The sequence below is a fragment of the Ursus maritimus genome, unplaced genomic scaffold (genome assembly GCF_017311325.1).
Source record: "Ursus maritimus isolate PB19 unplaced genomic scaffold, ASM1731132v1 scaffold_10, whole genome shotgun sequence".
Classification (NCBI taxonomy): domain Eukaryota; kingdom Metazoa; phylum Chordata; class Mammalia; order Carnivora; family Ursidae; genus Ursus; species Ursus maritimus.
Genome location: NW_024423344.1, coordinates 24,591,844 through 24,617,305, shown reverse-complemented (window position 1 = coordinate 24,617,305; position 25,462 = coordinate 24,591,844). Strand labels below are relative to the sequence as shown.

General features: G+C 40.9%; 1 protein-coding gene across 3 annotated transcripts in view; it reads right to left on the bottom strand.

The window, feature by feature from the left end:
• Nucleotides 1-13: 13 nt before the first annotated feature.
• The window catches only part of HTR2A (5-hydroxytryptamine receptor 2A), a 56,236-nt gene continuing 30,787 nt past the window's right edge, over nt 14-25,462 (bottom strand). For all 3 annotated transcript variants that reach the window (XM_040622817.1, XM_040622825.1, XM_008706848.2), the window contains one exon: nt 14-1,382. In XM_040622817.1, the coding sequence (XP_040478751.1) occupies nt 583-1,382 (800 nt within the window). In that variant the 3' untranslated portion in view covers nt 14-582. The remainder of the gene's footprint in view (nt 1,383-25,462) is intronic.

Genomic DNA, 25,462 nt, shown 5'->3' with positions numbered 1-25,462 from the left:
AGGAATGAAAAAGTCATCAAGTATTTCATTTAATTATCTTAGCAATACAGATTTTGTAACACTGTCCTTAGTGTCTTTTGTTGTTGTTGTTCCAAATATGTAGCATAGTAAGTTTTAAAGAGGATTTTTCTTTAAGAGGTCATTATATTCAACCAATTTTCACTATTTATAGCTATTGTTATTTACAGCAATAGGTAACCAACTCATGCCATCAATTAACAACAGAGTAGCAAGGTTTCCACTTGAAATAGAAGGTAATTTAGACTTATTTATGGCCTCATTATTATTATACAATAAAAGCTAATTATTTCAAAGACATATCATTTACAATGTGAAAAATAAGTATCATAAAGCTCACAGCTGAAATGCTGTCAGAACATTTTTGAAGTGCACATTTTTTGTCATTTAACCCTGCTTTTTTCTTTTTTCGTTGACGGAATAAAATGAGGCATATAAATATTATTTTCGGTTCTACTAGACTGGCCTAATTTTTTCCCCAGTCTCCCTATTTTCTTTTTTCCCCCCAGAATAGGTGAGAATTTGCCCAGTGTGCCCTCTGTGGTTGCTATGGCAACTAGTCTATCACACGCAGCTAACCTTTTCATTCACTGTGTTAATATTGTCTGTTGGAGCATCTTCTGAATGTTGTGTTCCTAGAGCAACCATGCTGTAGTCATTATCTGTGCTCTTGGCATCTTTCTTTGAATTCTTTTTTTGTCCCATTTGGAGTTGACTAGATTTGTAGGCCAAGGCCGGTATCGTGTTCACTAAAATTAACTGCAATGGTTTTTTATTTTCCTTGTACTGACACTGGATATACCGGGAAAAGGCTGACCTGTAGGTCTTGTTGAACAGTGTGTATACTAGTGGGTTGACGGCTGAGGAGAGGTAACCGATCCAAACGAACACGTTGAGCAAGGCTCCGATGACTTCCTCGTTGCAGGACTCTTTGCAGATGACGGCCATTATGTTCGTGATGAAGAATGGGCACCACATCACCACAAACAGAAAGAAGACAATGCCCAGCACCTTGCAGGCTTTTTGCTCGTTGCTGATAGACTGCATAGTCCTCCTGCCGTAGGACCCCGGCTCCCTGTGGATTGATCTTTGGAAGAGCTTTTCCGAAGACAGGGAACTCTGAGGGAGGAAGCTGAAAGACGATAGTTTGGCCCGTGTGCCAAGATCACTCACACACAAAGTAGCTTCTTTCTGGAGTGACTTGATAGTTAGAAAGTAGGTGATCACCATGATGGTTAAGGGAATGAAGAATGACACGAAGGAGCCGATCAGGACAAAGTTATCATCCGCAAGTAAGCAACTCCCTTCCTTAAAGACCTTGGAATCATCCTGTAGCCCGAAGACGGGTATTGGCATAGATATACCTGCAGTTGGACAGAAAATGACACATGACTATTGAGGAATTGTCTACCTGAGGAGCATTGCTGCCTAACAGTGGCTGTGCAAAGGATTCTGTACCAACATTGTTTAAACCTCAATATTATACTTGCAGTGAGAATTTAAAATTCTCTTGAACTTACAGGTATTATGTGGTTATTATATAAATTTAATATAGAGTTATATAGTTACATGTAGTGACATATTATATATAATTGTAATATATATACGAATATATATATATAAAATATATATTAACTATATATAATATGTGGTTTCTTATACTTGTACATTATATTGCCCTATAGAGATAGTCCTTTATGTAGGAAGAAGTACAGGGGGCTCCTGGGTGGCTCAGTTGGTTAAGCATCCAGGTCTTGGTTTTGGCTCAGTTCATGATCTCAGGGTTGCGAGATCAAGCCCCCTGTCATTCTCCACCCTCAGCAGGGAGTCTGCTTCTTTCCCTCTGTCTCTCCCTCTCCCATTGCCCCTCTCCCATGCTCAAGCACACTGTTTCTCTCTAAAATAAACAAATCTTTAAAAAAAAAGTACAATATAGCTGTATTTTTTTCTGATTACAACATTACACTTATTAGTTGAAGAAAATACAGAGACACAAAAATAAAAATGGCCAATAACGCTACCATCCATAGATAATCACCATTAACAATATGATGCTATTTATTTTCGATAAACACACATACACAGCATTCACACACATTTTATAATTGAATTTCACATACAGTTTATAACTATTTTTCTCCTAACATTAAATCATGAGTATTGTTTATAAAAATACCCTCATAAAATTGTAAATTTTCAGAAAATTTGAAAAATAGAAAGAGGTAACAATGACTAAAGAGTACTAATATATATTCTTGCCAGCCAGGGAAAATTCTAACTTACATTTTATGTAGCTTCTTTTTCCATTGACATGCATATGTAAATATCTTTGTATATGCAGTGTTTTATGTGCTGATTTAGATTTTCCTAGTCCATTTAACATTCAAATATGAAAATTGCATATATTTAATTAATTTTGTTTCAAATTGTAATTTAAGTTCTAGGTAGTTAACATACAGTGTAATATTGATTTCAGGAGTAGAATTTAGTGATTCATCACTTACATACAACACCCAGTGCTCATCGCTACAAGTGCCCTCCTTGATGCCCACCACCTGTCTAGCCCATCCCCCACCTACCTCCTTCCATAACCCTCTATAGTTAAGAGAAAATTGCACGTATTTTTAAGTATTTTCAGAAAATATGATTTTCTAGTGTGAATTTGAAGTAACTCACCAATTATAGTTTTTAATTTTTTGACTTAAATTTTGATTCTTTTTATTATTTATTTAGTTTTATTTTTTAAAAGATTTTATTTATTTATTTGACACGCAGGGTGGGGAGAGCAAGCACAAGCAGAGGGAGCAGCAGGCAGAGGGAGAAGCAGGCTCCCCACAGAGCAAGGAGCCCAATGTGGGGCTCAATCCCAGGACCCTGGGATCAGGATCCGAGCCGAAGGCAGCCACTTAACGAACTGAACTGCCCAAGTGCCCTTTGATTCTTTTTGAAAAGAAGCTTTCTGCTATCAGAAAATTCTGACATATGCATTAAAAAAAAAAAAAACACTAGAAAAAACAAAACAAACCTAGGACTATGAGCCCATCACCCAGCTTCAACAATAATGAACTCAAGGGCTATCTTGTTTCACGCATATCCCCACCTGCGACAACCTCTCCCATGTTATTTTAAAACAAATCCCAGACATCATAACATCCAATCTGTATATATTTTCTTACGTAGATATAAGAGCCCCACATTCTTTAAAAATCTAATATTATCACAATACCATTCCTACTCCTCAAGAGAAATTTACTATTTCCTTAATATTATTATAGAATCAGTGTTCAGATTTCCAACTGTTCCATAAAGATCATTATATATTTTTAGTAGTAGAATATTCATAAGGGTGGAATATAAATAATAAGCAGCTACAAACTTTTATTGACAAATACAAGAGTTAGGTACAAGATGAGAGAAGACATGGGCATGTGAGCCCATGGTCAGTTGTACCATCACTGAAATTTGGACAACCCATACAGCTCCCTTAGGGACAGGGGTTAGGCAGAGGAAGATCAAAGTGAGTAAAAGGAACACTTGGCCTCTGATTGTGCTCGTTTATGCCCCATGATGTAGGACCTTATTTAAGGGAGATTCAACTGGCCACTTCCACCACTGTGCAGTTTTGGGGGGCAGTGGGAGTGTCTTCCTCTACTGGCTATCATGTGATGCCCTAAAGGAAAAATCGGGGAGATGAGGAAGGAGAGGAAACATGAATCACATATCTACTTTATATAACTGAGTTTAAGATTGCTTCTTTTGTGAAAGGGTAGATGCCACAGGGGCTCCCCGGGAGAAAGGCAGAATGAAGGTTCTTTATAAGCCTTTGCTCAGAGCTGTATAACAGGGAGCATCCTGCGCACTGCTTCTGACCACCCTTCGGAGTCTAATAAGTGGTCACAATCTAGCCAAGAATAGGTTCATTCCAGAGTTGGGAGCTACTGCTTGCTTGGGTCTTGTTATCCATCTGGAAGAACTTCCTTTGAGGCTCCATAATCTAATTTGTGCATACTCAGAGCAGAGTTTTGCTCCATCCAACTGTGGACCTGACTGTCCCAACCTCGTATCATCTCATGCTGGCCGTCCTTGCAAGGAGGGAGACATTAGCTTGAGTTAATGTAATATTTAACTCAAATCTTTCTCAGTGACATTTGCCATTATTCCCACAGACTTAATTGCTAGGCCATCCTGGTATTCTTGGAAAGTGGAGATAAATGACACCAGAGCTGGTCTTAAGGACACATAGTATGGTTAATGACTCTTCATTTCCTTTATTTCTCTCTGTCCCTGGCCCATTGTTGGTAACATTCGGTGGGCCAGGTTGGGATGGAGGAACTATGGCTCCAGAAGGAACATCCTCTCAGACTCTGCATACACACCAGTTTTGCTTAGCCTTCAGAAAACTCTTCATCATAAAAGTTAAGAAATGGTTTCTAAGAAGAATGTTTTGCTTTCCAAGTGTTCAAACATGTATCTGTGAAAGGTGTTTCCCGTACTCATCTAGAAGGTCTTTGTTTGGCATTGTAGTTGCTCACTGATTAGAATGGAAGCTTTGGAGTGAGACAGACCTGGATTTGAGTCTTGGTTCTGACTCTGTGCTCCTGGGCTGGTTACTTCATCCCCACAATTCCTCATCTATCATAGGAGATTGGTACCAACATGGCTTCATGGATAAGGATAAAATGAATCGAATATGCAAAGCACCTAAGACAGTCCTTAGTCCAGACAGGATGTTCTGCCAACAGTGGATAAACATGGGAGTAGCCTTCTCCACGGAATTACTCAACTTGAATACATTAACTTGATTTCATTCTATTTTGTCTTAAACCAAAGAAGTTAAAAAGTTTTGGCCATTGGCTATATTTTAATAATGATGTAATTATTAGCTTCTGCCAGGGTGACAAAGGGCCTCAATCAATTTTAATTTGGCACAGCTAGAACTGTTGATGGCTTTTCTAATGTGATGAATTACAGCCATTGCTATTAGTCATGATAACACATAACAAAATATCAACTGCGTGAAAAAAGGTGTATTGTTTTGTTATTAAACTCTTGGATGTGCATTTTCTTAATGCAAAAGAAGTGGCTACCTTGAGAGTCTTTTGCCCTATTTGTTTGCAACCTGGTGATTTATGTAAGAGGCAATTCTCAACCAGAATAAGGTATTACTTAAAACACCAAATTCTTCAATCATTTGGAAATCAAATGAGTGTCCTTGTTTGGGAGAACACAGACACAGACACACACACACACACACACACACACACACACACACACCCTGTCTCCAGAATGGCTCAACTTCTGTGGACAGAGATAGAAAGGGCTGATGGAGCCCTCTTACTGAAGTGGATTCCCCTTTTAGCTCCCAGGGATAAAGAGCCATTTTATTTTATTTTTTTTAAGGATTTTATTTATTTGTCAGAGAAAGAGAAAGCACAAACAGGGGGAGCAGCAGGCAGAGGGAGAGAGAGAAGAAGCAGGCTCCCCACTGAGCAAGGAGCCCGATGTGGGACTCGACCCCAGGACCCCTGGATCATGAGCTGAGCCAAAGGCAGACACTTAACCAAATGAGCCACTCAGGAGTCCCGAAAGAGCCCCTTTAAATGGATATGACAAGAAGGCACAGACGGGCTGTCTAGACGGGGGTCCTTGATTTGGAGGAGGAGAATCAAACTGATTTGTTCTTTAAATGGCCCATTTCTCTTTACATATACGAACAATGTCCTGACTACTGTCCTGTACTATTCTTTCTCAGTGCCTCACTCCTAGAAAGGGGTCAGCAAGGGTTTATGGAAAGAACAACCAGACAGAGCAATACTGTGTAAAAGAGAGGAAAGAATTTTCCTTCAAAGAACTAGAACATTTAGGGAAGCTTCGTGGGTACGAGAAGCAGTTCAAAAACACTCTCCTACCAAGAGTGATGAAGACGCTGGCTCCTAGCCAAGGTTGCGGTCACAGCCATCTGCAGTGCGTTAATTTTCTGGCTGTTCTGTTTGATAATAGCTGCTTTTGGAGACCTGACATCTCCTCTCCCTTGAAATTTCTGCATATAAAGCATTTTCCTTTATGAACAAACAGCAGTAGCTTAAACTACGTGACTCTGCATTTTGTTTAATATATTTTTCTGAGGAGTGGTAAATAGCAGTGAAGATTCACTACCAGTATTGGGCCCTCCATGCACATTTTCATTTCTTGTCATTAAATCTCAGGCAGTGAAATGAATGGGAACACTGACACCCCAGAGCACGAAGGCTGTGGCCGGCGTCTTCCTTTTAGGGTAGCTCTGTGTGGACCTCTGCTTAACATCTGACCACCGTCTGGTGAAGCACTGGCTAGGAAAGATAGCACTTTATTCTCAATCCTGGATTTTTACACTTTAGTATCTCGGGACTGAATGTGCTTCTGAGAGTGTCTCTTCGGGAAATAAGAAGGTTGCCTTGCTACGTAGTGGTCCTCTGATAGGCAACATGACAGCGGAAGTCCCCGGGGCCTCGGGTCTTGTGGGAGGTAGGGGGGAAAGAAACAAATACTTCCGGGTTCTTGTGGAAAAGACTGGATTTGTGTTCATAGGTTTCATTTCCTCTGAAACTACTATCTTTCCTTTGTATTTTAGCTTACACTGATTTTTTTTCAAGTTATAAGAATGGATTTACTAGCAGTTTGACAGAAAGCACCGTGAGTGAGTACTGCAGGGTAGTCATTGTACTGCAGGGAGAGAGAGATGGAGTGCATAGGGAACTGGGGCTGGGACTCATCCTTCTCATACGACGTGTAAAGTGTAAGAGTTACCGAATTCCTTATAATCTATGGCCTTCTGAGAGTCCGATGTCCATAAAAGTGAGAGCTAGATAAACATGTCAGTTACTCAAGAAATCGTATGTTTCTTCTTAAATCAATTCTTTTTTCTTAGATTAAATCTTGATATCTCTAATAATAAATCATAACTTCTCAAAGAACTTTCACCTATATTCATCGACTCTGCACCTTTTTTTACAAAATTGTAAAAACATTACCCACACTGTCCTATGGGTAGATAAAATTTTCACTTTGGTGGAAAAGCTGGGGGGAGCAAACTTCTGTAATTTATTTAGGTTCACACAGCCGATAGGCAAAATCAAGACTCCTACTTAGGTCTCTCGTTTCTTATGGATGATTTTTTTTTTAACCTGCTTATTTACAAAAGTAGTTATAAAAGTTTATGACTATACCAGAGGTCCTTAATATTGGTTTCAGGAAGTCTGTGATGTTCCTGAAATATGCACAATTTTCGTATGTGTTCATTTTTTTTGAGACAGAGCTTTCATCAGATTAGCAAAAATGTTCCAGCCCCCAAGGTAGTTGATAAACACTAAGTTATATCAATGCCCTACATACAGAGCACACACACATAACATACACACACGCTGATGATTCTCTACATCCTGATACTTTGTTTCTTTTTTCATTCTTTAATCTCAAAGTCAAAATTTCCTCTGACGAGACATTAGTCTTTGAGGCCAGACACATATTCCAAAACCAAATTCCTTATAATCAATACCTAGTTTTTTTGTTATGTGGGAGTTATTCTTAATTTCAGCTGCATATTAGAATCACCTAGGGAGCTTTAAAAAATTACACTGCATGGGCTCCATTCCCAGAGGTTCTGATATCAGTACTTTTTTAAAATGCTAATGCTCAGACCCCACATGAACATTGTTATTCAAACAAAAGACTACCTAGGTGATACTGATACATAACTAGTGCTGAGAACCTGGGAAGTATAGGCTTAAGAGCACAGTAAAAATGTCTTTATTTTGTAGGGCACCTGGGTGCCTCAGTTGGTTAAGCATCTGACTCTTGATTTCGACTCAGGTCATGATCTCAGGGTCTCGAGATCTAGCCCCACATCTGGCACCACACGGGGTGTGGAGCCTGCTTAAGATCTCTCTCTCCCTCCCCTCTCAAATAAATAAATAGTCTTTCTTTTGAAATGAAACTAAATTGAATACTTTTACAGCTGCTTCCTTTGCCTTTATTAAACAAATCTGTTACTTTCCAATAGGCTTAGGCTGACTTCCCATGGCAAAGCCCAGTGGAGAAACGATGGGGAGGGAAAGAAACCTGCCCTCTACCCCACCCTCAGCTTGGGCATGAGTTACCTGAAAAACATGTGCTGAATGAGCTTATTCTATAAAGCTACATGTCCTTGTTTTTTAATAGTCTATTATGGCTAAGTGTCCAAAAAGGCTTAAAGCTGGTGTTCTGTCCCAGGCAATATATGATACTCAGAAGAAATGCTGAGCCTCCCCAAAGTATGACCAGCTGTGAACTGCAGAAGCTTGTGTCCCCACTGCCCATCAAAGATTCCTGGGAAGGTGGTATCTTGCTCTTCAAACCCTCATTCCTTTTCGTTTTGGTTTCGTAGCCCAGAAGGTGTGCTTTCATATTGTGATCTTGCATTCTTGAAAGGTCCAGGGACTGAATTCTGACTTGCAGGATGTGCATTGTCAGCTGTCACTGTGACACCTTTCATCCCTAGGCAGTTGGACTTCCCTGGACCATCTTTTTTTCCTGTCAATATGTTATGAAGCCCAAATAGAATCTGAATGATATGATGGCATATGGTTAAATTATTAGAACCTCATTTTGCTGTTGGAATCACAAGTCATGGAGAAAATTTTCAAATTCTTCAATTCACCTTGTCATCCACTGACTCTTTTTAAATAAGCGGATATTACACTATTCACCAACAATGGAAATGTTTCTTTTAGCAACATACTAACAGAGGTTTATCTAGTAAAAAAAATTCCGGGGCGCCTGGGTGGCTCGGTTGGTTAAGTGTTGGCTCAGGTCATGATCTCAGGGTGGTGAGATCGAGCCCTGCTTTGGGCTCCACACTCATCAGGGAGTCTACTTGAGATTCTTTCTCTCCTTTCTCTCCCTCTCCCCCCACTCTTTCTCTCTAAAATAAATAAATCTTAAAAAAAAGAAAAAATCTCTGCCCCATATTACTGAATCTCATCTTTAAAGGATCACATCCTCTCTTCCACGTGTCTTAAAAGGGACAGATTCTATAGTGATTCTTTCTGAAAGCTTGGAGAATGAGTCTCACATGTGACATCTCATTTCAGAGACTCTGGTCTAGAGTGTGTGTGCAGAAACAGTTACAGTATCTGGAAAAATGGCTTGCAGCAGGTGCCCACATACTCCAGGCCTACAGGTTGTCAGTTTTCCTTCCTCTAGACTCTCTTATACACACCTTCCCAAAGCACCACATTTTTCATATTACATAATGAAGAACTACAAGGTCCCTAATGCTTAAGCCATTACTAATTACTGAGCCCATCCTACTAGGTCTTTGTGATCTGGTCTAATGGGATCTCTCAATGTTCTCAATTTCTGACATAGTCATGTGGCATTTTCGCTCTTCATTTTGCTCTCTCGTGAACCATTTAGAATGAAATTACACATAGCTTGATTTTTCAGCTAATCACATAGCATGATGTGAGGAGCTGTCAAGATGATGGTCCTGCTCCCGCATGTGTCTTTTCCTGGTAGCTTGCTTGGTTCACTGCCTTGTCCCGCTGTTAGAATGAGAGAGGTTCCGTGTTTCTGCACGTGTTTAACTTCTGGTTTAACTGTTAATCCCAGCTCAAGTGGTACAGAGATGCACAGCAGGGGAGACTCCTGGGGGCATGGCCGTTGGAAGGGAGAGCAGTCATAGGAGAGAAGACACAGAGCATAGCTCAGGGATTCAAGTTGGAGAGGGATGTGGTGTGCGTGGCATGTTGGGTTTCCCATGGGGGAAGGTGCACTGGAAATAATAACTGGAAGGTACAGGCTCATTTCTCCATTTTGCCCTGGACCAGTTCTGGTTCTATCCTTTTCCCTGAAGTGCTCTACCAACCAGTGCGGACTCCAAAACTTCTCTGTAGCAGGGCCTTAGGGGTGGTAGGTGGCTGGGCATGGGGGACTGAGGCAACCTTATTTTGTGGCTACATTTGCATAGGAAGCACACTGTTTTTGCTTTGACTATATGATCGTTTGGGTTTTGGGGGCTACAGATGGAGGTTGTATTACCAAACCATATCCTACTTTGAAGAGATAGCTCATGACATCTTTCTTTCAAGACATCCTCTGTTGGAAGCTTTCCTAAAGTTCTCTCTGTAACAGAGCCCTTTTACTCTCTTTTCCTTCGTTGCCTCCATAAATAATTTATAGTGTGCTAATTCACACTTCTAATACCTTAGAATTTTCCCTAGGAGTGTCATCTCACCCATGAGATGATAATCTCATTAATGGCAGGGATATCTTTTACTTATTGCAAGCCACTCCAGTTCTGCTCATCCTAGGGGCTTCGTAAATTCTTGTGGGATTGATGAGTAAATGAATGAGGGGGGGAAAACAGAGATAAGAAGGTATAATAAATGTGAATTATAATCAATTTTATAGACACAGCTTGAATTTACTGAATTATTTTACAATGTTTCCCTCCATTTTTGCTGGGAAAACACAGTAAATGTGGCTGCTAATTAGCCGCATAGGGCAGAAAGAAGGAAAACGAAGATTACCATGATGCTAATTTGTGTATTTTTTTCTGTGAGAACTACATATACAGTCAACCAGCACAGGAGCTGACTACCTTGGCAGCTAAAGTCACAAGGGAAAAGATGCCGTAAAGCAAAGTGCCTGCGTGGGAATCAGGAGACCCGGGTTTATTCTTGTATGTTTTGACTCATAACCTGGATTTAGAGCTGTTATTTTTCTCAACGCTCTTTTTTTCAGATAAGTTCAATAAGTATGTATTGAGAAACGAAAGCATGATACAGTGAGAATAGCACAGGCTGGGTCATCCCAAGACGCAGGTGTGCATCCTGGCTCTGTCAATCACTGGCCGGGAGACCTCAGGTTGCTTAACCTTAAAACCTCCCCCTGTAAGATAGAGATAATAAACAGAGGCCTTCCCTAATTTACCTACAGGGCTTTGGTGAAAAAACAGTGAGGTAATGTGTCTGAATTATTTGGTAAACTTTTAAGATGAAAGTGATTATCATTTGCTTAGCACTATGCTAGAACTCTTGGGTGCCACAAAAGGCCTTTGAGAACCTTCAGGAAGCCTAAGATCTTGTAGGGAAAACAAAATAGATACACCTAATTTAAAAAGACAGTGGTGCAGAATAGAATGAGACCAAGAGGCAAAATAGATGATGTGGATACAGACTGATATATGAGGTCAGAATGTGATGCTCATCGTGGGTTACCGTCTCCAGGAAAGACTTGTGGAGGAGATGGGGTTGCTGATTCGGGTCTCGTGCTGATTTGGGCGAACAGAATCTGGACGGCGGTATGCAGTGGACTGGGGAGATAGGTATATGATCGCTGTGCCTCTGGGGCTACACTGTACCTGGCCTTGCTAGGGCTGAATTCTGCTGTGTTTGGCATGCACCTGTGAACTCAGGGGCAAGCACGCATGTCACTTATCAGGGGCATCAGCCAGGTCCTCTCTGTGTGATAGCAGTCAGCTCCAGCCATTCATCCATTAATTAATTTTTTTTAATTCTTTTTTTTTTTTTTAAGATTTATTTATTTATTTATTCAACAGAGATAGAGACAGGCAGCGAGAGAGGGAACACAAGCAGGGGGAGTGGGAGAGGAAGAAGCAGGCTCCCAGCGGAGGAGCCTGATGTGGGGCTCGATCCCAGAACGCCGGGATCACGCCCTGAGCCAAAGGCAGGCGCTTAACCGCTGTGCCACCCAGGCGCCCCCATCCATTAATTAAATATTAACTGAACGTACAGTGAACTAGATACTTTAGGAATTTGAGAGGACGAAGGTACTTGAGGCTATAATCACTGCTTTACAATCCAAGACTTTTTGTTGTCATTTGTGAACTCATCAATCCAAAACAAGACTAGGGAGAAAAATGGCACAGAGATGTAAGCAGAAAAACTAGGGTTAACACTGGCATCAGTTGGTTAAAAATAATACAAACTAGGCAAATCTGTAGTTAACCTGGAGTTTGAAAGGCAGCTTAATGCAAGACAGCAGTTCTCAAATGTTTTGGTCTCAGGTCTCCTTTACACATTTAAAAATCAGAGAGGGAGACAAACCATGAGAGACTATGGACTTCGGGAAACAAACTGAAGGTTACAGAAGGGAGGGGGTGAGGGGATGGGGTAAAGGGGTGATGGGTATTAAGGAGGGCACGTGTTGTGATGAGCACTGAGTGTTATATGCAACTAATAAAATCATTGAACACTACATCAAAAACTTATGATGTAAAAAACAATAAAGATTATGCAATGGCAAAAAAAAATAAAGTGCTAATGTAATTGTATTAAAAAAAAATAACAAGAGAAAAATGATTGAGGACTCCAGGAGCACCTAGGTGGCTCAGTCAGTTGAGCATCTGATCTTTTTTTTTTTTTTTTTTAAGATTATATTTATTTATTTGAGAGAGAGAGAGAGACAGAGAGTGTGAGAGAAAGCAACCTTGAGAGGTGGGGAAGGGCAGAGGGAGAAGCAGGCTCCCTGCTGCTGAGCAGGGAACTTGATGTGGGGCTCCGTCCCAGGACCCTGAGATCATGACCTGAGCTGAAGGCAGATGCTTAACCGCTTAACTGACTGAGCCACCCAGGCGCCCCAGCATCTGACTTGATTTCCACTGGGGTCGTGATCTCAGGTCCTGGGATGGAGCCCTGTGTGGGCTCTGCGCTCAGCGCAGAGTCTGTTTGTCCCCCTCCCTCCCCCTCTGCTCCTCCACCACCCTCCCGCCCCCTGCTCACACTCATGCTCTCTTTCAAATAAATAAATACATCTTAAAAAAAATGATTGCAAACTCTTTGATTCTGTGGGTTATACCTAAAAATATTTGTTGTATTATAAGTGAAAACTGAGGACACTTAAAATAATTTATCAATTCATCAAAAATAGCTAATAAATCATTCCATATTAATGTAAATAACATTTTTATGAAAAATAATTATATTTTCCTACAACAAATCAAATAGTGTGAAGGAGGGCATTGTTTTAGTTTTGAAAGTCTCTTTTAATGTCTGGCTTAACAGAAGATAGCTGGATTCTCATAGATGCTTCTGTTTTAGTCTGTTATATCACACACCGCATATCCTCCATTAAACTCCACTGTATCTTACAAAAGAATGAAAGAGAAAAGGGAAGATAATACCTTATTTCACCCAGCTTTATTAGGATATAATTGACATATAACACTGTGTAAGTTTAAGATAATTTGATAGACCTACACATTGAGACATGTTTGCCACAATAAGGTTAGTTCACACATCCTTTACCTCACACAGTTACCTTTGTGCTGTTATTGTTATGGTGAAAACATTAGAGCTCTACTCTCACAGCAACTTTCAACTATAGAATATGGTATTATTAACTATAGTCACCATGCTATATATCTTAGATCCCCAGAACTTATTTATCTTGTAACTGGAAGTTTGTACCCTGTGTCCAACATTTCCCCATTTCCCACCTTTCAGTCCTAGGTAACCACCATTCTACTCTGTTTCTATGAGTTTGATATTTTTAGATTCCATATGTAATTGAGGTCATACAGTATCTGTCTTTCTTTGATTTATTTCACTTATAAAAATGGCCTCAAAGTCCATCCATGCTGACACAAATTCCTTCTTTTTCATGGTTGAATAGTATAGATAGATAGATAGATAGATAGATAGATAGATAGATAGATATAGATAGATACATACATACATACTATATGTATGGTATATATATATAGTATATATATATATACTATATGTGTATTATATATATACACACACACACATACATACCACATTTTCTTCATCCATTCATTAGTGTGGACTGGGTTGTTTCATGTCTGGCTATTGTGATAGTGCTTCAGTGAACATGGGTGATTTCCTTTCCTTTGGATATTATTAATACGATTATTATTATGAAAATAGTATTGACCTTATGGATGTCTTGAAAGAGTCTCGGGTATCACGAGAACTCCCAGGAACACACTTTGAAAGCCACTGATGTAGGAGAAAAAGCCATCAGCTTGAAATCAGAAAACCCAAGTTTGGATTCCCCACGACCTTTAAGCAAGCCTCTTAATCCCTGTGAGAATTTTCACCTTTTAAATGAGGATGATTCAATTATTTAATAATATTTAGTATTTAATAGTATTCCCTTTAAAAGATTATCATGAAGGACCATGGGAATTGCTATTCCTTTGGTAGGAAAACACAGGATTGCCTAGCAGATGGAAATCATAGACAAGAATGTTCCACAGCCTCCCTCAATATGCTGAGATCGTCATTCTATCTAAAAATCCCTTCTATAGCTCAAACTTCCAACGTCTGGTTGTAACAGATATCCAAACCAGCTTGATGTCTTACTTACAGTTTAAGCTTAAAAATCTGCGCCTTGCTTGCTCGTGTAGAGATCTGTGAATATGGAACGTGTTCATGACTTCACATAGAGGCCTTGCAGAGCAAGACCATCTCCCAGATGGTTGATAATGGACTCCTCAGCGCTGCAATTTTCCATAACTGACTAGCAAATGGGGAAAATTTAGTGACCTCTTCTGTGGATGGTAACAATAAGTCAGCCGCCCTGAGTCCTGGGTAATACGTGTGTAATGTGATATTGCTTTAGAAAGTCCATGTAGGATTCACAGAGCAAGAATAAAGAGAGATTTCTACTGTGCACTTTCTCTGTGGGGACAAGGATGGCCTTACAAAATCTGGGCTGCTTTCACAGGTATTAGGGTTCATAGAAATTAGTGTAAATGGCTTTCTCCTCAGGTACCCCCAATGAAAAGTTCTCCAAGACGTGTCTGCCATCACTTGTTTTATCAGGGTACTTTGGTTTTAAGCTATAGAAGCTGATTCGGGCTGACTTAGCAGAAAATGAGTTTAATAAAATGATACTGAGTAGTTCAAAGAATTCTTGACAGGGCTGGACTCCCGGCTAAGATTCTAGGAGTAAAATTGCATTACAGACTTGGTTTGATGAAGAAATTTCCACTGTTTTCCTCGTCCACTGAGCATCAGGGGGAAACAACAGAAGCTCCTGCCTCACCAATGCTACTTCTGTAACAGGGATTCAATTATGCGCCTGCTGGAAGCCTCGCACCTCAGCCACCTCCATGGGGGCAAAAATAGAGGAGGTTTGCTCATCCTATTTGTTCACTTTGCTCTTTTCCACATCATAGTTTTGCCAGGGTACTGCTATTTGGGTGAACCTAGGCTATAAGCCAATGTCCTAGCTATACAGAAGGCTTAGAATTTGAGTTCTGCCTCTTGGGAATTTCCCCAAATATAGAAAGGTTAGTTGAAAGAAACAGGCAGCCACAAATATGGCAGGCACCCATTTAACTTGACCTTTGTGTGGAGTGATTTGTAGCTGTTGTAATTGGGCTGGGCTGGGGAGATGCCTCTTCCAAAGATGGCGATGCTAGAATTCCTGGCCTTTTCCTATTTTTATCTTTTTCCTGTGATCGTCCCCTTTTTCTGTCATCTCTGTAGTCAGCATATGTTCAAGTACTTAATACTTAAAAATGAGTCAATCTGGACATTACAGACCAGTCTCTATGAAATGCTTATGGGGCTAACATGGTGATATAACTGAGCTATGTCCTGGGGTATAAGATAATAAGGAGAATGGTGCTTGGTAAACTGGACAGTGTCTAAGGACAATCAAGTTCAGTTAAAAAATTACACATTGTGCGAGCCAAAGAAGACGTATCTCTGGGCTAGACAAAGTTTTCATTATTCATATAGCTTGGCACAGGTTTGGAACTTTAAAGTTTCTTTGGGGTTCTTCTTCTTCAGGTCTCTTATGGGCTTCTCATCTTGGTTTTGCTCCTGGGGCCACTATCCCTGTCTTGATAGACTGACACTATTTCCACCACAGGCTTAACTACATTTTTGTTTTGGTTCCTAAGTGCAATGATCAAGCAAGGTCTTTCTCATCTTGGGTTTCAGACGTGTGCCCCTTGGATTCAGATCAATGCTGTTGTCACATAGGTGGATAAGCTCTTGTTTCGACAGTGCCTGTGGAGGAGGGGACACAGATAGTCCCCAACTAGAGGCTTGTTTTTCTAACCTGAGCTAAGCTTCAGGATCTCCCTCCTGTTGTAGCCACCCTCTCTTTGAGCTGCTAGGATTCTAGAAGCTTCTCTACAATTCCACCTTCCCACCCATTTCATTACTCATCAATCTGGTTGGCCTAGACCTCCAAATTTCCCATTCAGTTTAGGGAAGCCTGAGATGGAGAGCTTTGGGGTTTTGATTTCTCTCAGACTGTATTTGCAGTCAGTAATCCCAGAGTCACTACTCAATGGGATTTCATTTACTCCATCTTCTGCAAAGCGTTTGTATCCTGAAATTTTAGTGATTTGGGGGAGAACATTTTTGTGACATTGGAGAGACATTTCTCTCGTGTACTTGCTTCTTCTGAATGCCCCGTCTTCCCCAGTCTAAGTTTACAGAAAGATGCACTGATATCAGGTTAAAAAGCAGCTTTCATTAAGAAAGTTTATCTGGCTGTTATCAAGAAGATCATTTTTTGTTGTCGTTTTTGTTTTCCAAGACTGAACATGGAGCTTAATGGTCATTTGGTGAAGCTGCTTCCTTTCAAAGTTGATGAGCCAAGGTGGAGAGATATTAAATGCTTTATGGACGTTTACACTGATAAAAAAAAAAAAAAGAGTGGTTCATTGGCAAAAAAAGTGAAAGAATCCTATTTACAGATGTCCTATTTACACCTATTTCCAGGTGTCCACCATGTGCCAGACACTGTGAAAACCTTCACAGATGTCAACAAATTTCATCCTCACTAGGCACCCATAAGGCAAGAATTATTATCCCCACTTTCAGGTGGAGAAAAGTGAGGTTTCAAGATATCCCATAATTGGCTCTAGGTCTTTCCCTTAATAAACGAATGGGCTAGGACTCAAATGTAGGATGGTTTTCTTTGGTTGGTTGGTTTGGTTTGATTTTCTTTGGTTTTTGGTTTTCTTCTGTACCTCACTTTGTGTTAGGACCGTGGCCTCCAGATCCCTAGTGTAGAGGGCCTTCAACTACATCAGTGTTTAGTCAGCTTTTTCATTGCTTTCATTTTATAGTCAATACTTTGTTAGGCTTCAAGGATTAAGAATGTTTATTTGTAAAGAGCCTGGAGAAGCACTTGAGCATTATGTGAGATCTTATACGTGGGAGGTAGGAATAGAAACAAGAGGTAGGGAATGGAACACAAATAAAACCTCTACCCCCAGGTTCATGAAGCTCTTCAATAAAAGTATCCTATTCAAGGTCACAAATAACTCTTCAATAAAGAATAAACAAATACCTAGCTATCTACTTTGCCTCTCAGCTTGGATGTCCCCTAACCTTACATGGCCACAGTAGAACTCTGGAATGCATGCTGTCCCCCCCCCCCGACCCCACAACTGCCAATTTCCCATCCTTTCTCCATCCCACTAATGGTGCTACCATCCATCCAGGTGCACAGCTCAAAAACTTAGAAGTCGTTCTTTCCATTATTCTCCCTTTGCAAAAAACTCACCCATCTCTCTACCTATCTCCATCTCCACAGCCGTCTCTGTATTCCATGCCAATACTGCAAGAGCTTCCTTCTTGCTCTCACTGTTTCTACTCTTACCTGTGTACCCCCACCCCTGCTTAGTACTCTCAGAGATCCCCCGCTGCACTCAGAACAATGTCCAGACTCCTTACCTTGGTTACAAGGCCCTGCCTACCTCTCCTTGCTTGTCTCCTGTCACTCGTCCCTTGCTTGAGCTGCATGGCCTCTTTCTGATCCTTCAACCCCGTAAGGTGGTTTCTACATTAGGGCCTTCAAACTTGCCCATCCCACTACCAGGAACATGCCCTCCACTGATAATCCATTGGCTGGCTCCTGCTTATTATTGGGTATCTATTTCAATGCCTTCTCCTCAGTGAGGCCCTTCCTGAGAAGGTAACATAAATTAGCCCTTCCTCACCCCACCTGAGTCACTCTATAGCACATTTCCCTGATTTGTTTTCTCCATAGCATTTGTCACTACATCAAATTTTTCGTTGGTCTGTTTATTTTCTTGTTTGCTGTCTGTCTTTTTTCACTAATGTGAACTCTATAAAAGCAAGGACTTTTCCTAAGATAGTTATGCCTGGCACATAGTATTTAAATGTTAAATACTAAATAAGGATCAGTGGAATAAATGAACAGGCAAATTCAGAGGCTTTTAGGACATAAAAAGAATAATTATGACTAAACCATAATCTTCATTATCTTATTTATAGGGGTAAGGGCAAGAGTTTGCCCAAATATAGGTCATTTGGGGCACTAAAAATTCTGATAAATTAGGTCTTTTTAGATGATAAAGGTAAAGCTATTTATTAAACATGAGAACTTTTTATAGATATTATTCTTTCTCTAATATCCCGGAGTTGATAATGATACTTTATCTTTATAACCTAACTACATCAGGGAGACTATGAAGTGGTGGTAGTGATGATGATGATGATAATAATAATAGTAATAATAATAATAATAATAATGAACAGTAATGGTAGCAAATACTTGTATGAGGTTTCCTATGTTCCAAGCATTGTCCTAAGTACTTTATACAAATTAGCTTACCTGATCCTCATAGCAACACTGTAAGTTAGGTTCTATATTTTCATTTGTTGATGAAAAACTTGAGGCACAGAGAAGTTAACTAATATGCCTAAGGTCACACAGTAAGTGGTGGAACTAGGTTTTCAAGATACATTCAGCCTGGCTCCATGGTCTATGCGCTGCTTTGCTCGGTGGCCCAGGACAGCCTGGTCACCAGGCCTGCGGGCTTGGGGGTGGGGTCAAACTACCTCACTGCAGGGAATCTGCTGCCTAACAAGTCATGGCAGTCAGGCCTGGTTTCTGCATCCTCGGGTCTGGATCCTGACATCCGAGTTGTGTCCTACTAATAAAATGGGTATGAGGAGTGCGAGTCTCCTTCTTCCTGTGTTTGTGCATCAGTTTCACATTTAGGGTCATGTGGATGCTCTCCCCGGGAAGGCCACTCATGGCCTTGAATCATGAATGAGGTACGATCCGGGACCTGCTGGTTAGGAGCTCACGGTTAAGGAGTCATCATGTACTGTAAGCCTTTAATACAGGTCTCTCAGGGTTTGTTTCCCTGTAGATGATAATTTCCTCTACTTTTTTAAAGCAGACACAACTTATTGAAGTATACCATCCACACAGCAGAGTGTGTAAGTCGAGAGTGTACAGCTGAGTTACTGAAGGCGAGCCTGTCCGTGCACCTGACACATACAATATTGCCAGCACCTCCCAGGCGCCCTGGAGACGCTTCCCAGGCACTCCTCCTCCCCTCCTCTCCTCCTTCCTCAAGGTCACTGCTCTCTTGACTTCTGCGATAGGTTAGCTTCATCCGCTTTTAAACTCTATATGATGGAGTTATCAGCATGGATTCTTTTGTGCTTGGCTTTTCACTAATATTATATTTGTGAGATATGTTTTTAAATATCTGCTAAGCCTCCTCACACCATTGCTGACTGGTGAGCTTGCAGGCAGTCTCAACCCCCTAGGTCTCCTCCTATGTTTGATACCTTCACCGATATAATGGATATTTTTAATAAAAATTATATATTTTACATTTAAGAAAATGAGCATCTGCTAAATGTTCACCTTTTTTTGTGCTCTTATTGTTTCAGGTGTTTTAGAAAATAATGATGAGAGCTTACATGCACTGAATGTTGAAAGAAATAGAAATTTGTACCTATAAGGTATGTCTGCATTTCCTTTTTTATTGTGGTAAAATGTACATAATGTAAAATTCACTATTTTAACCATTTATATATATATATATTTTTTTTTTTTACGGAAGTTTATGCTGTATCTTTGAGACATAATGTATAAGACTTGTTAGTGTTTAATCCTTCATGTTTTCTTATATGCTTATTTTCTTTCCATGGGTTCCAGCTGATTAACATCCCACACCTGTTTTGATGTTGAATGTTTTTTCTTCCAACTTAACCTTTAGATGATTTCAGGGGTAAGGGTGGGGCAGAAATCCCCCGAAAATGGATAGACAATTTATATTATTGTGACTATGTACATTTTTCAGAAGAATGGTAATCTCCCAATACTCTGTAATATAAAAACATTTCTGAGCCACTGAGCCTGGGTGTACAAAGGCTATGTTGTGTGGGTCCTGATAAAAATACAGCCTTACAGTTTCAGAATTGCACTTCCCCTGGATGGTGCTTTTCTGAGATTATGGAGGCAATTTATATTTTTGAAAGACATTAAGAAGCAAAAGTCACAGTCAAAATCTAATGAGCCAGATAGTTTTAAGGAAATGCAGGAAAGTGATAAAGAACGAGCTCCTTGATGAATTGTGTATTCAGGTTAAAACACAGAGACACATACTCCACAAAACACGTTAATTAATTAACTTTGGCATCCTGCAGAGAAGTTAATTTGCCAGGCTATCCACATGTTAGTAAGTCAGACCAGAAGAATACTTTCACATAGAGAATCTATCTAATGGAAACAGGAACATCTGAAAAATTGATTCAGCACTCCACCTCACCTTGTGAGGTTCGGATGGTTCTAGACTAACTGGGGGAGAAGAAACTTGGGCACCTGGGGCGTTGCTGAGCCAGTTAATTAAGCTGTGTACTTGCTCACGATGACTCAGCACTTTTCTAAATTTTGTGACAGTAACAAAGACACTGTTTAACCAACTTCAGCCCACTAAATAGTTGACCCTGATGCATTTTGTGGTGGGAATAATGATCCCCCCGGCCCCCAGAAGTCTCCGTGTCCTGGAAACTGCACAGGAAGAGGGAATTAAAGCTGAATAGCTGACCTTTAAATAGGGCGTGGATCCTGGGTTATCCAGGTGGGCCTAACCTAATCACAAGCGTTCTTTTAAAAGTAGAAGAGGCGGCTGGAGAGGTACGTCAGAGCGATTCAGTCTCTGCAGAGGGTCGAAGGTGTCTTCTAGAAGCCGCCAAGTGGACGCCTTCTCCCTTAGGGTCTCCAGGAGGAGTGTGGACTTGCTGACACCTTGATTTGGCCTGGTGGAACCCGGTTTAGACCTTCAACTAAAATTGTGAGTAATGAATTTGTTTTTTGAGCTAACGAAAGTGCTGTTTAAAGTTTGTGGTAATTTTTTACAGTAGTGAAAGGAAACAAATGTGTGTTGTCTGGACCCATTCCTGCTCCAATACTTGGGTGTTGCTGTGGGTGTGCAGGTTTCTGGAGGTGGGGGGCGGGGAGGGCTCTCTAGCCTAGGGTGACCATGTTTGCTTGTATAGAGGGCTCCCCTGCTCCCACTGTTCTTAATGGCGTTGGTTTTGTCTTTGTGCACTTGGAGTGGTCTTCACCATGAGATATTCCTCAAAGGGACAAACTTAATGAGTTTTGATGACATTCAGACTGTGTATTAATTTTTAAACCTTTCTGGGAGCAAGATAACTGTTGCGTGATAAAAACGGCGTTGCTTTTGTTTTATTTAAGCTATTAAAATGCGACTCAGAACTATAGCCAAGTGGGGTAAAGTAAGCCTTGGATTGGGGGATGGGAGCCCTGGCTTTTCCCTGTTCTTTTCTCTGCCTTGCGCAAGAGGGTGGGATGGTTATTCTCCCATAAACATTTTACAATAACTTCAAGTTCCTCAAATCCTTCTGACATTTGAATTGAAACTGGATTAATTTAGGGGAGAACGAATATCTTAGTCCTATAACTTACAATGCTACGTTATTCCAGTACAAACATGTTTTATTTTAACAAGTTTAGTCATTTATGTCCTATGTTTTTAAGGTTTCATTTTTTCCCAAAAAGGTCTTGGAAATTCTTATTGTTTATCTTTGTATATAGTATTGTATCATTCTTCCTACTCATTTTGTTCCTTTGTATGGTTGTTGCTTCTGACTTGTGGGGTAAAGGTTGGTCTACTTGTTTTATTTCTTTTTACAGAGACTTGGCTTTCCTATGCCTAGGTATTTTTTTTCCCTTTGTATGTAAATACTCCCTTGGGAATATAAGCTACCACAACCAATTCTAGACCTCGGGAGAAAGGGTTGCAGCCTGTCCCTTCCTGGTGTTTGTGACTGGGGAGGAAGATGGAAATTAGGGCGGAGAACCTTTGGAATTAAAATGTGGGCTCAAAGACGCCTCCCCCATTTACCCACATTCTGCCTGGATACCTCCATGGACTCCTGTCTGGGCTGCTTTTCTAGCTCCTGATCAATCTCTAACCCTTCAGCTCAGAGAAGCAGGAGAGAAAGCTCTGACCCGCCCGCTGGCTGCTCTTTTCCCTCCCTATGTGCCCTAATTCTTTGGTTCTTGACCATGCAGCACGATGGCACCACCTGGGAGCTCTAAAAATGAGCTTGGACTGAACTCATGGTCTGATTTTTTTTTTTATGAGCCCCAGGTGAGGCGTAGGGCGTAAGGTCTTAAAACTCCACAGGTGATTCTAATGTGTCACTAAGACTGAGCTCTACCTGGGTGGCTCTATACCTATGCTGAAGTTACCCGACCGGCTGAGGGTGGTGCTGGGTCACCATTGTTGTTCTCTGCTTTGCTGGGTCACCACCTGCCTGTCGCTCTCTGGTTTTCCCATCTGGGCTACGGGTCTGCTGTGTATGGGTCCAGTCCCCTTCTTTCTTAGAGGTTTTTCAAAGCTCTTATGTTCTCCAGTTCACCAGCTTACCTCTTCGATTTAGAAGAGGTAGTTGGCAGTCCTAGTCGGTTTGCCTACATGACAGCACCTGGAGGCCCCTTTAAACCCGCAGAACTAAAGGGAAACCAGCCTGAAGGGTCCTGGTTGTCAGTGCCATGTGTATTCTGCTTCAGAACATTCTCAGACTGAGGGAGTATTGGAGAAGATACAGGACAGAGTGCCAAGTCTGGGATTAGATTCTTAGCTAACAAAACAAACTTATCCCTGAGTTCTTCTGAGGATTAAAAGGGGATAAAATGGAAAAGCAAGGGGCTCTCAGAAGATAATCCTAGATATTAGCTGGATTTTAACTCTTGTGGTTTGAATAGGACAAACATTAACTGATGTGTGAACAGAGGATCAGCCATCTGAGAATAAACTGTCTAATCGGTGGTGGTACGAATAACACAGGCTCAGGTGTTCCTCAGTGGCCATGAGCCACACCTTCGTGCTTCCTTCTGTTAGGATTGCTTATTAGAGTTCGTTAGAAGTTAGCTTATTAGATTTATGCTGCAAGAGGGGCATGTAATAAAGCTCATGTAATTTAGCTCACTTCAGGCTTGGACCGGCTTGAGGTAGAAGCTGCTGCAACTTTGTGTCCAGACTGAAAGTAGTGGTTTTGTTGGTTTTGAGCCTATTAGAATCCATTGGAATACAAATCTCACAATTCCAGGTCTGGCCCTAGCTAACTTTAGCTCTTTCGAGGCTGGAATCTGTCCTGAGATTATTAGTCTACCTGACTAACACAACTTGGTGGTATGGAGAGGTGGTAATATCACTAACATCTGGTAGCACTTGAGGCTGAAACCAATCTGTACCTTTGGCCAATTAGACCATAGATTCCCTCCTGCCCCATTATGGGTTGAATAGTGTTCCTTCCAAAGATGTTAAGATCCTAACCCCTGTGAATGTGTCCCTGTGAATGTGACCTCATTTGGAAATAGGGTCTCTGTAGATGTGCAAGTGAAAGTAGGGTCATTAGGGTGAGCCCTGATCCAATATGACCGGTGGCCTTACAAAAAAAAGGTGAAATGGGGGCTGAGACAAGTACACAGGGGTAACACCACGTGAAGATTAAGGCAAAAATTGGAAAATGCGTCCATTAATTCAAGGAATGCAGAAGACTGTCAGCAAACCAGCAGAAGCGGGGAGAGAGGCAGGCAGTAGATTCTCACAGCCCTTGAACTAACCCTGCCAACACCTTTATTTTGGACTTCTAGTCTCCAGAATTGAGACAATAAATTTCTGTTGGTTGAGTCACCTAGTTTGTGGTATTTTGTTATGGCAACCCTAGGAAACTAACACTCCACTTCCCTCCCTCTGTCTCTCAGGAGGAGGGATGCTATGGATTGGTTGAATTCAAAGACATGCCCTGAATCACTGGGTTGAAAAGTGAATAGGCTGATAATTAACCGTTTTGACCTTCAGAAAGGGCAGTTACACATGATCCAACTTAAGACTTTTCTGGGGGGCGGCGGAGGGAGCCTTTTGTGCAACCTATAAATCTCCGGGTGGGTGGGGGCTGTCTCCCGTATTTCTTTTTTTTTTTTTTTTTTTTTCCCCCTCATTTATTCCCTTGTCCGGTATAGGGAGGTGCTCTCAACTGGGGGGACATCCTGGCTACCTAGTTCCTTGGCTTTCCCTTAGGCTTTTGGGATGCTCCCATCTATTCCATGTAGCCAGGTAAAATCTAATGGGATGAGGGGGGAGGAACAGGACCCCAAAGCCTTACCTTCCTAAAAAGGGCTGGGTTGGGTGGGTAGATGGGGACATTTTGGTGTTCTGAAGAGCCTATAAAAATCTTAAGACCTGGAAAAAATCTAAAATACCGGTAACCTCAAACACTTAACTTGGATATCTAAAATATAACATTTTCAGCCTGATCAGTTCTGGTAATTAGAGTAACAATAAATCATTATTTAAGCTATGATGTGGGTGGAGTCTCTAAGAGTTACTAAAAATCCTCAACAGCCCTGGGCATTGGGGCAAAGGGTCTTTCCTCCTCTAGCTGTACGTCCATCTTCTGTTAGTACATCATCCTGTACTTATGTCTTCTTCCTTGCTGGTAGGAAGACCTTTCTTGTCATCTGAGATGAAAGACTCCTTGGATTGAGGACAAAGACATGGCATAAAGCTGTCCTTTGCGCTGCTTCGTCTCCAGTTATACATTCCTCTGGGAAAAACAATGATGTTCTGACAGTGTGTTGGGAACAAGACTCAGGCATGTCTGTCCCTGCCAATACTTTCTTACCTGTTTTGTAAGAGTCCCCAGTTTGAAGAGGTTTTCTCTCTAAAAATTTTCATTAAAACGAAAATAGCAATCCCTTGTGGTTTCCTAATCAACAACGTGCTTTAGAAAAGACTTGAAATAAAAGCACATACCTAGGTACAATGTCCTAACTTGACAGTGAAACCTCGAGAAGCTGCATTACTTAACCTCCATTTTCCCTAACAAAGTAGGAAGTAAAAATGTAAGATGTTACCTTCACCATGATCCAAGCTTATGAAACTCAAGAGGTTTAAAAAAAAAAAATGCAGGGGAGTTTTTAATAGGAGTCCTCTAAATGGATGTGAAGCTTGGTTAAGGATAACCTTCATGGGATGTGAGTCTTTTAAATGGATAGGAGTCTCAGACTTTAAGTTTGTAAACTTCTCAGAGGGCTTCAACTCTTAGGAACAAAATACAAGGATGAATGGACACCTAGAATAATAGGTTGATACGTTTATACTCAA